This window comes from Oxyura jamaicensis, chromosome 10, assembly GCF_011077185.1.
Source record: "Oxyura jamaicensis isolate SHBP4307 breed ruddy duck chromosome 10, BPBGC_Ojam_1.0, whole genome shotgun sequence".
Lineage (NCBI taxonomy): Eukaryota > Metazoa > Chordata > Aves > Anseriformes > Anatidae > Oxyura > Oxyura jamaicensis.
The window spans coordinates 18,532,436-18,545,534 of record NC_048902.1 but is presented as its reverse complement, the minus strand read 5'-3'; the positions used below and the strand labels follow the sequence as shown (position 1 = coordinate 18,545,534).

Here is a 13,099-nt window from a genome sequence, read left to right as displayed (position 1 = left end):
CCAAAAAAACACTTGATACACGCTACTGCACAAGGAAATGCGCGCCCTCGTGTAGAATACAAGGTGTCACATATGTAAGCTTGGCAGGTGTCACGCATATTGTCTCTTTGCCTGGTTGCTTAGTTGCTAAATGTAAATAATTTGAAAATATCTGCAACTGCTTTCCATCCTGGCATGTCTGTGATCCAGACCAATCCAGTTCATCCACTTCACAACACAGAAAACAAAACAAGGATATTTATACAGCTGTAACTTGTTGCAAGGCAAACTACAGTTAGATGAAAAGACACTGGGGAAAGAAAACATTTGTAAAAATGACATGCAAGGGTGGAACTGTTTGTCATTGTAACTAGAGCTTGCAAGGCTTGTTTAAATTCTGTTCCCTACTCCACTATTATTTATGGTTTGACTATTGCCTTCTATTAAAAACACACTAGTAGAGCAAATTCTATTTTTTGTCCATCTAATTCAAAAAAGAAGAAGGCTTTTAAAGATCGCTGTAATGCTGAGAACCCCCAAATCTTCACGTCTTGCTTCATTTAAGTCAAGATTGCAAGAAGCAGTTTCTCCTTTTCCAAACCTAGCATTTGTAATCCTACAGAATAATCCCACAACTGTGTCCAACAGACTGACACACGCTCTTTCTACTCACATATTCTACTTTCAAACCTTAATCCTAACAGCCACAAACATCTACGGTCTAAGAAAAATGTTCACCGTCTCAAAATTCAAGCAGTGGGGTTTGGGCTGAATAACTTCTGGCTAGCAAGTACCGCACAGCAGCTTTAGAGCTTATTTTCTTCCTGTAAACCATCCGTTATAGTCCAGAAACCCCAGTACTTGGGGTTTTACAGCAGGAAAACTAGCCTAGTCTTGTTCTGGTTTAATCCCTCTTCTAGTCCGCCAGGACCTTAGTCTTACCTAACGCAGTCTGCTGTTCACAGCCTTGTGAAGGCTCTGGTTAACCAGCTCGCCATCTGTGCAGATTTACTTTGTTCTTTCCTATGATACAGCTCACAGGAATCCAAAGTTGAAAAATGCCCTTGGTCTGTTATTCGAGGTTGGCACTTTACTCAAACAGCCCCGATTACCCCTCAGGTCTCTTGTGGTGTCCTTTGAAATCCAGCCAGCCAACACAGTCAGACACATGTGAGTTTTGGAGAAGTCACATCAGAAGCATGCCTCACTCCTATTTAAACTTAATACTGTTTAAATTTGACTTAATTTTGATCGGAGAAGCACAGTTTATATCAGCATAACCCAACATTGCAGCTGACACAGTATTTTCCCTATACCCACGCCACAAGCATCCACGCCAGTGCACAGTAACACATATCAGGGAACTGATCTGACTAAAATGTTTCTTCCTCACTTCCAAAAAGGCTGGTTCAGACCTGAATCAGCCAGTTCCCCAATCTAGCTTATAAACGTGGTTCAGTATAGGAACAGCTGCAGACAGGCCCAATTTTCCAGGACTAGCTTACATCAAGTTCTCACAGAACAGTACTGTGTGTCCCACTCCAGGGTGTCCCCTGCGGCTACCCAGAGCGCTGTGCTCAGCCTTGTTTCACACAGCACCAGCCCAGAGTTTGGGCTGCAGAGGATCTCCCATTTCACGCTTTCTGAGCTCTGTTTAAGTTCCTGGTCCTGTTGTTTGGCTAAGAACACCTGGAGCTGGTGAAGGAGCAAAAAAAGATGACGGGCTCCAAACCCCAGAGCCTGAGGGCTGGCTCCAACTTCTTCACATTGCTGGTGTCTAAGGCAGTGATCGCCCCAGAATGGGGGCTGTACAGCAGCCTCTGTACAGGTTTTGTTCATCCTCTGACCCACAGAAGGAGAGTAAAAGCAATGACCTGGATCTAAGGAAACTAAGGCCCAAAGTGGAGAGATGAAGGGCAAGAGGAAGAGATTTTTTTCTCCTAGTGACTCTTCCCTTCTCCACCACTTTAGGAAAACCCCCTCCTCACAGCGCAGCAGGTTATTTCAGGCTCAGAGGAGATATCTGGTCTGGAAACTACGGTTCAATGGTAGCTTGTGGGCAGGTGTGAATCTTTGCTACTTTGGAGGTATTTTAAGCCCTTGTGAAACTACATCATTTCTTTCTTCTGCTTGAATTTCTGCGTGTTGCATCTTACAACAGGCTCCAGAGAGAAAGCAACCATAGCTGCAGAGGAAGTGGTTTGCACTGGCAGCCACATGAAAGTCTAGGGTTTAGCAGTTTCCTTCCACTTTCTCAACACTTTTTCATCCTGGGCTTGACAGCTGCATGCAGAGAACTTCAGGTATGTGCGCATTGGGTGCTCTCTCTCCTACCAACAGGCATAACAGGTGAGCTAGAACAGGGAAAGAGGACGTACATGCCATATTTAAAACCTGGCCAGATTCTATTTGTACTTACTGTTCCCCTTAATTATAGCTCTGTCTGCAGTCTCCCTTAAATCTCAGTGATACCAGAGCGTGGTGCTCAGCCAGCCTGGCAAGTACTGAGGGCAAGGATGAGCTGAAAGCAGCAGCTCAGTCCTACATGTTCTGCCCAGCGTGGGGTGTTTTACCCTTTAAAACCCCACTACTACTTCCTATGACTTCAGGGGCTGTTCTCATCAAGTCAGTGGTCTCTGAGCGGCCACATGAATGTGGTCCTCACAGGACTAATTATAAACGCAACTCATTCACTGCTACCAAGAGCTGGGTAAGGCTTAGGATGATATTATATCAAACAAACAACCAAAAAAAGAAAAAAAAAAAAGAAAAGCTGAGAGCTCTTAACAGAGGACAAGAGCAGACCCTGTGATAATTTGAGGGTCAGCTCATCTCTACTGAAGCAAGTTCCAACATGGGATCATCTCCCTAAGAACGCGGAGCAGTTTGAAATCTCCTTCTAGGCCAGTTACAGGGATAGATGCAGCACCAGCATGATCTGAGGATGTACATCACCTTATTCCCCATACATGGGGAAACACAATTAAAATCTGTGTTTTCCCTCACACAGATCAAGTGCGAGTGGACCTAGAGCTCCAGATAAGGGGAAGATGTCCCATGGTCATCCCCTCCCAGAGAGGGCCCAGCTGGCATCAAGGAAGAAAATCTCACAGTGCAGTACTGAGAACAGGAGGCCTGGGCTATAGCTTTCTGGGATTCCCCCTTTATTTTTGGAAGCAAGCAGTGGCCCTGCAGAAGATCTGACTCAAGGATCATCTTCCTCCAGAGCTCTCGACTTCAGCTCAAATCGCTTTGAAAGGAAGAAATAAGACGAAGGCTCTGGAAGCACTGACAGAACTGGTTGTGACATCAGCTTGGCATGGTTCTTCCTGCTAATTCAGCTGAAACCTCTCCAAAGGATCAGAAGCAGGGCAGAGGAGGAGAGGGAAAGTGGGGACTCAGGAGTCTCTGGGTTTTAACTACTTGTCATCACCAGCACAGCCAAGTAGCTGAATGGTCGTTTCTGCAGCTGCACCCATCTGTGCATCGCTGTTCCTCGCTGCAACATGCTTTGTATTACTGTACCAGGGAGGCAGCCCCTTCCATAAAGCTGGATAAGAAGTGAATTAAATACATTTGTGTTTAAAAAATTACAACATAACATTTCAACAGTTGTGATTGATTGGTATTTAAAATAGAGAGAAAAATAAAGCCATGATACATTACTCATCCTCTGGGCTTCTGCTGGGACCATACTCACAAGGATAATATTTACACAAGGAAAATTAAACCAAAACACAACCAATAACCAAACGACAACTGTTCTCAGGCACACAGTTACCTGGGGCCCTTGTTCAGTTCTGGCATCAAAGGGGTCTCCAACGAGTCGCTTCTTCGCGTACTCCACGCTGCGCTTGACAAACTCCGGGTATATCTGCTCCTCCACGAACACGCGCGAGGCCGCTGTGCAGCACTGCCCTTGGTTGAAGAACACGCCTTGATGGGCACACTCCACTGCCAAGTCCACTGCACCATGGCCCAGGAGGAAAAAGTGTTACCACATGCACAGTTTCAGCCCTTCAGTGTTTCCTGACTTGTTTTTTCCTTTCCCTTTTGAAAGGCTTCTTAAAAAAATGCTGACAATGGTCCACACCCACTGAAGACACTCACACGGCCTCACACTGCCCTCAGAGCAGCTCTCTTATTATTTCCGCCCCCCTTCCTGCCTTTTGTCTCAGTGTCTAGTTGGCTACGGCCACAGATATTTTCTTCACAAGGACTCGTTGTGGGCAGCAACCAGGTTTTCTCCAGGGTGGGAACTGAGATGTGGATCCCTAGATGCCACGCGTCGGTTCCTGAAGACTCATTTCAGTGGTGACTGTTTAGAAAGCAGCATGCCCTTCTGTCGCACAACCAGCTCCTTGCAATACTCACCGTTAACAGATGGCGCAAGTACCTCTGGCTTTCAACCTCCACAGGAGAGGGGAGAGCATTTTCCCAAGCCAGACAGGATTTTCAAAGCCCTTTAGTGGCCACAGCCTACATATATTTCCTAGTGCTACCCACGCAGTCCCAAAGCACTACCCAAAACAAGTTGTGCAGACCCCCAGGACAGAGGTGAGCTCTGGATTAGAGGAGGACCTATGAAACATTCCTGTCCTATGAATGCCCGCGCAGGGCTGCATTTTAGGAAACTACTTCCCCCACCATTTTGCTCAGGCCTTGCAGGACCACCAACGAGAAGGCACCACAGTAGCAAAGACGCACAAAAGCAAGATTTATCTGCAACTACTGCCATCCCCAGGGAAGACAACTGGATAATGATCTGCTCATTCTTCACAGGAACAGTCCTCCCTGTGCTGGGGAAGAGCTCAAGCACAGCACAACATCATCTTGCTCTTGGACAGGGGCTTCCTCTAGCCTTTGGGGTGGAGGAAGCAGCAAACACCAGCCTACTGATTGCCAAAGGACAGCAGAGGCACACAAAGAGCACCACACTTGGTCTCTTGAAGCAAATAAACACAGCAGCCAATACTTACAGTCAGCATCTGCACACACGATGCAGGGGTTTTTTCCTCCAAGCTCTAGCGTCACCCTTTTGAGGTTGCTTTTAGAAGCAGCTTCCTTGATCAGTTTTCCAACCTGTAGCGTCGAGACACAAAGAGGACACGGGCTGTTTCCCCTGGAAGTCCTAACAAAGTGAGATGCTAGCAAGAGGAGCCTAGTGGGTGGCTGAAGCAGGTACAAGTCAGGGATTCTTAAATGCCCTGAGTTTCCTACTACTGTGATGAGCTGGGTTAAAAGCAGCCCTAGAATTAATGTGTTTTAGGCAGATCTGAAATGATGGGCGATGTGGGAGAGCTACAGGAACTGCGCTCTGAAGCTCCCTGCTACCCAGAGCTGCAGAACAAGGCATTTCCCACCCACTGCAAGGTAGTGAGCGACACTGGCACTCACTGGAGCTCCAAGGATTATGTTTTATTTTTAAAAATGAGGAATTAAATTTCTTCAAGTAGAATTTGACAACACGGTGATAAAAACTGACTGTTCTTATCTACTACCACTCCCGTACCAGAAAGCCAAACAGAGATTTTGACATTTAGGAGAAACCTACATCTTCCTGATAGTTTAGGCTGAGCTGCTTCATGCACCCGTGACTGAGCTATGTCCCTTCCTAGGCAATACCTGATGATGGCAACAGATAAACTCTGGCTAGCTTTGCTATGCCGCTCTCTGCATAGGAACCTGCTCTGATGATCTGGTGGAATTTATCTGGCTGCCCTCCCCTGAAGAGAAGGATTAACTCTACTTTCAGATTTTAATCCAAATAATGTCAAACTAAGGGTATTTCTCCCCTCCACTTCCCCCAGAAAATGTTTTTCACAAATTCTGACTATGCTATTTCTTTTTTATACTGCCAACACCAAAACAGCAATTTATCTTCCCTTTTTGTGAAATTGAATTCCTCACAAGAAGGGCATAAATCAAGTGTCGGTGTCATTTAGTAATCTAATTTTATTAGAAACAGTGTGAATTAAAACACTGGGGGAGTTTCATTTGTAAAGGCATGTTATTATTATCATCATTTTAAGTGTGAGCTTATATTTGAATTTCTCCATTTTGTAACTGTTCTTCTTGTATCTTACCTTTGCGTATGGCAATTAACTTCCTTTCTGCCTAAAAATATTGTTGCCCTGCAGGGAAGCTGTGAGGAAGTAAAGCATGCAGCAGCTAGCTGGCAGTTCTAGGTCTGCATTCCTCATGGCTTGCCTTTGTAACTCAAGCAAGCCTCCTAAACCTAGCAGTACTGATCATCTCCAGTCACCCAGCAGCCCAGACCCAGAGAGAGAAGAAAAAGTGATGCATCATGCTGCAGAGGAACATAGCTTCACAAGAGGTACTGCTACAGGCTAGCTGGCCAAAGAGGAGCAAGTTAACAGACTGAGGGAAAGGAAGAAATTTAGACGGGAAAACTCTCATGGAGTTTGTGATCAGCATTTCCAGGCTGGCCCTGAGCCCAAACTGGGGCTTAAAAACTAAGTCAAAATGTATTTTGAATTAGCTTCACTTCCTGGCTCAGAAACAGTAGCATTATGCTGCAAATACTGCAGAGGTGCAGCTGAACTCACAGATGGGTGGAGGGGGAAGAAAACACTTCTAAATTACACATGCATTAGTGAAGAATCTGTCTCCCTTGGTGTTTCCTGCACACCCATGGATTAAGAAGACAAGCACAGCTTCTATAGGAGTTTTTTGCCCATGGGCTCCAGCAGCTGAGGTTTTCCTTCTCCCCTAATCCACTGGAAACTCCTTTTTCATTAAAAACCCAAACAGATCCATGTGGGCTGGATGAGTCCATAAGCTCTATTGTTTTGACATAGCCAGCATCTAATCCTGGCTAAAAGTTTCTGATCTAAGATTTGGAGACCAGCATGAATCTGAATAAGCTTCTAGATTAGACCAACTATCAAGAGAGTAAAACCTCACTGTGAACTTCTACTTTATTGTGTTCTTATTTGTTCCCATGATCTCTGTACAGAAATGGACGCTTAGCACACCTCCTTCGGGATAAGCTAAGCAGCCAGTATAAGCACACAAAGCCACTAGATGGTACTGTTGTTAAACGCAACAGCTTTTGAGTGTTTCGTGAGTTACCTTTATTGACCAAGATACCATCCGAGGTAATTTGTCGTAATTAAGCAATTAGATTACACTCTGCAATTATGAGGACAGGCATAAGAATGGACGAATTCAGCAAATGATTGACAAGAATAATGTTATTCAAGAAAATACAAGTGAGGAGACTCTATCTGCCTCAGTTGTACCCATTGGTGTCAGCATTTCCATGCTTTGTACACTGCCCCGGTCTTCCGGGCGCATGTATAAGTTGCAAGGAAAATCTAGAGCAGCGAGTGGAAAAACATTCACGTTTCTAAGCACGCTTTTGTCTGAGAATTTGCAGCACTTGTTACTGGAGACAAATTTGTTTGCATGTCACAGCTGTGCTCAATTCTCTGGACTAGGCCAAGCCATGCATTCTTTTCCCCCGCATAGGCACGGAAGAGGATGGCTGGAGGTGCCTGATACTGCAGAGGCCTCACTTCCACCTCTCTCCTAAGCAAGGCAGCTGTAGCTATTTACACAGGAAAAAAATGAATAGAAGGTGCTTCACTGTGCAGGTCTCAAGAGAAGCTCAAATGTTAATCCCATCCACATTAGCAGAGGAAGCCGTGGGCACAGGGCCATGCTTTTATTTAAATCCTAGTTCCTAAGCGGTAACTAAAGCCAAGGAAGAATTGTTCGGGGCCCTGACTGACATGTTTTCCAGTTGCACACGTTTGCAGGGCAGGATTAGCAGGCAATCTTGCCCAGAAGCTCCATCAGGTCAATGACATGATGTTAAATCCCTGCCAGCCTCTCCTGTAGACTATCCTACCTTGTGTGTGAACATCTGCTGCTTACAGCTCTTAAGAAATGTGGCAGTTTGGCAAAACCCAGTTTACAGAGGTGGGACTTTCACTAGAGCAAGAATCAGGAGCAAAAGCAGAAGAACCTGACCAAGACAAATCCCAAACACTTCTGAGAAATCCCATCACATGGAACGCGATGGAAAATAGAGCTGGTAACACAGAAATTACCGATATTTCATTGGTGTTGTCGTAGGAGAGAACGCAAAGAGAAAGAGAAACAGCAGGTGTTTTATCAGAAATCCATTACCTACCTTTGTTGATCCAGTAAAAGCAATTTTATCAATACTGTGATGGGTAGAAATAGCAGCTCCAGCTGTGGGGCCATAGCCAGGCACAATGTTCACCACACCTGGAGGGAAGCCCACCTAAAACAGAGGTTAAATACAGCGTTATAGAGAGGGATTTTGAGCACTCTGAAGGATATCTGCACTCCTGAGAGCTGCAGTTCAGTTTTCAGGAAGCTTGAATTTATAGCACGGTATTCTTAAGGATGAGGAGAAACCTTAAAAACAATCCCTGTAACTTCTACACAGCATTTCCCTTGCAAGCATTTCTACAGCATTTATAGGAAGGCTGTGCAAAACCCATTCACCTCTGTAGCCTCACACAAGGTAAGTGAGCAAAACACCTTAATACTTGAATAATCAACAGCATCACCTCATTTTACTAATCTCACTGAAGTCAAGTTCAGGGCACAAATATACATTTCCGTATTAACGTACAAAGCACAGATATGCAAAAAAAAACCCCACATCTTTAATGTGCCTAGTGCACGATAAACTACTTCAAGGTGCACGCAGCACTTAAAAACAGCAAGTTTTAGGGAAGGAGCCCATACTAGATACATCCCTGTTTTCCAGACTCTCCAGTAACATAGCTGCGTGCTACCAGCTGGAGAAGATGTGGGTGAAAATAACAGCCATGCTTAGGAAATGCCAAGATTCAATAAGATTTCTTGGAGGAGTCCCAGTTTAAAAATCAAAAGAGAGCGAGTCTTTTGGCCAAACTTGGCCCTCAGCTACTGCCGTGAAGCTGGAGCCAAGGGGTAACTGCATGAAAGTTTGTTTTGAACAAAGGTTGACATTTGTGGTTCTTCAGAGGCTAGAGGGATTAAGAAGTCAGTAAAATCTCACTAGATGATGGGGGCTAATAAAACAGGAATACAAGAGCAGATGGTAATAGACTTATGCCAGTTTCCACCACATTTACAACATAGATTAGCCAAGTAGTCATTCTGCCAAAAGAGACAAATGGCAAAACTTTAGATGAAATTCTAGTGCAAGAAAAAGTGTGGAACTTATTGGTCTGTTTTTTATTTTTTTTTTACTTCCTGAAATAAGAGTTTCAAGGATTATGCTCTTCTAGGCTAGCTCTTCCCCTACTACTGATTGCACAGGCTGTTTTCCCTGCATTTACTAACAATGGAATTGCAAGATATTAAACGTTCATTTCATTTCATGTGGCTTTTTAATAAAAAAATCTCAATTAATGCAGTTGCTCCTTCCTAATACAGAAAAAAAAAAAGGAAAAAATTGCTTATGTAGTACGCTGGAAAAATTACTTCGGTAAGTTTTTTTTTTTTTTTTAAATAAATTACAAGGGTGGTCTGATTCTCCTATAGATGCAACAACAATCAATGAGAATTTGATAGAGTTTGTATCTTGGCTAGTAAGTTTTCAGGAAAATGGTGCATGTCAAACTGTGCAAGTTTGGAGTCAGCAGCAAAGCCACAAGGAAGCAAAAAAAAATGTTTCAGGTCACCCTGAGGTAGATTATTTTTTTCTGTTTTTCAGCAAAAATAAAAGCCCAAATATTTTGGTTGGCCCAGAATTATTTCATTCAATGTAACACAGTTCTGCTTGTGTGTTAACATCTCCTGCATCCTATCAAGAATTAAAAATGAAAAAGTTGAACTTAGCGTTCTGAAAACCTGCAAGGAATTTAGCTAATTTTGGGTGGAGAAAGGGACATATTCAAATAAAGTTATTCTGCTCTAATTACACTTCTGCCTTGAAGTGTCAACTAGCTGCAAGAAACAGACAGCTTGAATTTTCAGCTCAAAAAAACAATTGCACCAGAATGGAATGGTTCTTCTGGGGGGAATGCTATACCCGCATCTGGGGAGCTGTACGTCAGAGTGAAAAGATCACTGGTGTGGCAGGTCATGATAAATGCACCCTATGGTCACTCATCTTGTGTAATCTTATTAAGTCAATTAGCTGTAGGAGGTTCTTAAGTGGCAGTATTTTTGCATTGCTTTTCCAGGCAGAGAAGCCCTAGGTGTCAATTTATTAGCATGCCCTTCGGTTTCCTCCCAGGCTAAGCCAAGAACAGATAGAATCATCCTCATTAGACTGAGCCTAACAGACAGACTTTTCCAGTTGAGAGGCAAAAGCATACCTCCAAACCCTTTATTTAGTTTTTGCTCACAATTAGTCACATAATTAGATATAAGAGGATGACATTTTACTAACTAGTCCTGAAAGGTGCTGTGTACCTCCCACCACTCTGTATGATAAATATCTGAGGATACCTGGGATCCCTACCTGACGAGACCTAAAACAACATTTTGAAGTCTCAGCCCATGATCTTCCCTCTGTGTCAGTATAGGAGTTGGCTTTAAAGGCCAGATGTAGCTAAATTTTCCTATAAGCCACACAAATATGAAGAATTGTTTCACATGGCACTCACTCTGTCTTAGTTAAGTTATCCCACTTTAAAACGCTACAAACACAACACTGTTATCTATCACACTCTTTTCTGCCTCATTGCGTAATAAAACTGAACTGCAGTCTTTCCCTCATTTGGGAGAGGGGAAGACAGAGCAGAGGAATAAAAGCACCAGTTCACATCACAGTCTTACTTACAATCGTAGAAGAACAGTATGTTCAGATTTCCTTACCTCCTTAATCAGCGAGCCAATGTACAGCGATGTCAGAGGCGTTTGTTCAGCTGGCTTAATAACCAAAGTGTTTCCACAGCACAGTGCTGGTGCCATCTTCCAAACAAGCATCAGCAATGGGAAGTTCCACTGCAAGAGCACAAGAGGTCAGTTGGACGAGACCTCTACTCGCTTCCACACAGCATTTTCCCTCACCTTCAGGCAGCTCATGGAGAAACCAGCAACTGGGAATATAGCCGTGTAGAAAAAGTGCTAACAACATTGCATTTGCACAGACTACAGAGTGCATCCTCCTTGATTCCCCCTGAGATCCCAAATACCGTTGGCAGTGCTCAAGTTAACCTTTTAAGTTGAACAAACCTCATTCTTTACAGGTGTCTGATCACACTTTGTGCAGGATTTTGGCTGTTCACAGAAGCCATGCTGGAGGCAGTGTTCTGATGCATCATTTTTTTGTACAGCATCCTTATGTGGGGGAATTATGGGGTGAAACTGCTCAGTGAAAGAAACTCACTTTTCTGTGTTAGGTATTGTCTGAATAGTTCAGAGTTACACAATATCACTCATTTCCAGTTTATAACCAGGAAACCAGTGGGTGTTCAGTCATGGAAATCCAGGGCAGCTCTTATTCTCCCTTCAGATTGTGAATTGCTCCTTTCCAATTAGTTTTCTTTTTTGGAATTAGGAACCAGTCCCCATCAGTTTCCTCTGTGCTAATCTCTTTCATGTTCATGGGTATTTGTAGATCTTGGAACCTAAGCAAGAAGTGGAAAATCTAGCTCACACTGAATCTCAGGAAAGGTCATTTGGCAGCAGAAAGGATTTCTTCATTAAAAATAATTAATGCTGCTTTAGGGATGATGGAAGCAGGCCAACAGAAAGGGACTTCTTGTCAAGCCTCAAGCCACAGGCCTTCAGCTATCAACAAAGATGCCAAATATGTTAGGAATCCACAAATTCACACTTGCAAATAAATTAGCAGTGTAGCTTTTAAGAGATGAGTTCTGTTCTAACCCAGCAGCCCTGAGACAAAGTGGAATTTAGTCTAACGTGCTATTCTTCAACTCGTCTCTCCCTCTTTCCCAGACCTCTTTCATTTCAGTGATCTTTTCCAAAGGCCACATCCCACAACTTGCCCATTTGACTTTTTCTCCTAAGCCTTCTTGAAGGTCTAAATTCTCATCTTAGGCCACCTGCACCTTCACTTCTATTCTAGCATTTTCAGAGCATGACATAACTCTACCAGGATTTTTTCTCTTGCAGAATGGCTGGTGAAAGTAAGTTAGAAAAGGTCATCAGGGCTGCCGATGACATCACCTTGGGATAAAGTTCAGTCAAACACTGCACTTTCTAAGAACTTCCCTTGCTAAGAAGGTTGGTTTAAATAGAGCCAAGCCACAAGAGGGCTGTTAACTGGTCTAGGGAGACACGCAGAATAGTGACAGAACCCCTTGATATCAAGGAGGAATACACGCATCCACTGACTGTTCATGTTACAGATCAAACTGGAAAGAAAATAACAGAGTTGTTGTTCTAAGTAAACTGGAAACAGATGTGGTTCTGTTGACCCCAACCATCCTTTTTGCAAACACTGTTGAACTTGAGACAAATTTGGTCTTTCTATTGTATTTATTGTTGATATAAGGTTGACCTGAAACAGTACGAGTCCCACGATTTCCCCTTACAGTGGCCCTCCAAAACATCCTATATGCAGACTTTTGAAGTTATCATTTCTGAAAGCACTGCTGAGTGCCAAAGGTAGCTGAAGGATGACAGGGAGATACCTTTTAATTGATGATAGTTAATCCCACAACGCCAATGATCATCAGTGAGGAATCTGATGTTTTGATCTTATGTCACAAATTCTAGCTACTTATGAGCAGTCACATTGCTTGTTCACCCAGAAAGGCTGTGCAGAAGTCATTAAGCCAAATGTCTGATAATTAGTATCAACCACCTCCCAATTTGCCTCACCCTCACAGGGCTAAGAAGACTGTACCACCTTATTGCCGGGGATACAAGCTCAGTCCAGCTGAAGAAAAAGGCAAAATTTATCCAGATGTCTTTGGGAACCGGTCCAGACCTGGTATTCCTAAGGTCCGCAAAATCCCCATCCCCACATGCATCTCATTCCGCCTCTCCTATAACCTTATCCCAAGGGTCAAAATCTTCAGTGGACTCTACTGATCTAAGTATCCAAAGAATCTTGGCACGCCACCATTTGCCTCACGGCCTGTAGGATACCATGTTCAAAGCATTTTACAACCATACAGGAACAAACTATGTCCCCCATGTAGCGGTAAAGCCT

General features: G+C 43.7%; 1 protein-coding gene across 2 annotated transcripts in view; it reads right to left on the bottom strand.

Annotated features, from left to right (window-relative positions):
* ALDH1A3 (aldehyde dehydrogenase 1 family member A3) overlaps positions 1-13,099 on the bottom strand; it is a 36,709-nt gene that overhangs the window by 9,193 nt on the left and 14,417 nt on the right. For both annotated transcript variants that reach the window (XM_035335400.1, XM_035335399.1), the window contains exons 6-9: positions 10,792-10,920; positions 8,141-8,254; positions 4,959-5,061; positions 3,761-3,945 (exon numbers count right to left, since the gene is read on the bottom strand). In XM_035335400.1, the coding sequence (XP_035191291.1) occupies positions 3,761-3,945; positions 4,959-5,061; positions 8,141-8,254; positions 10,792-10,920 (531 nt within the window). The remainder of the gene's footprint in view (positions 1-3,760; positions 3,946-4,958; positions 5,062-8,140; positions 8,255-10,791; positions 10,921-13,099) is intronic.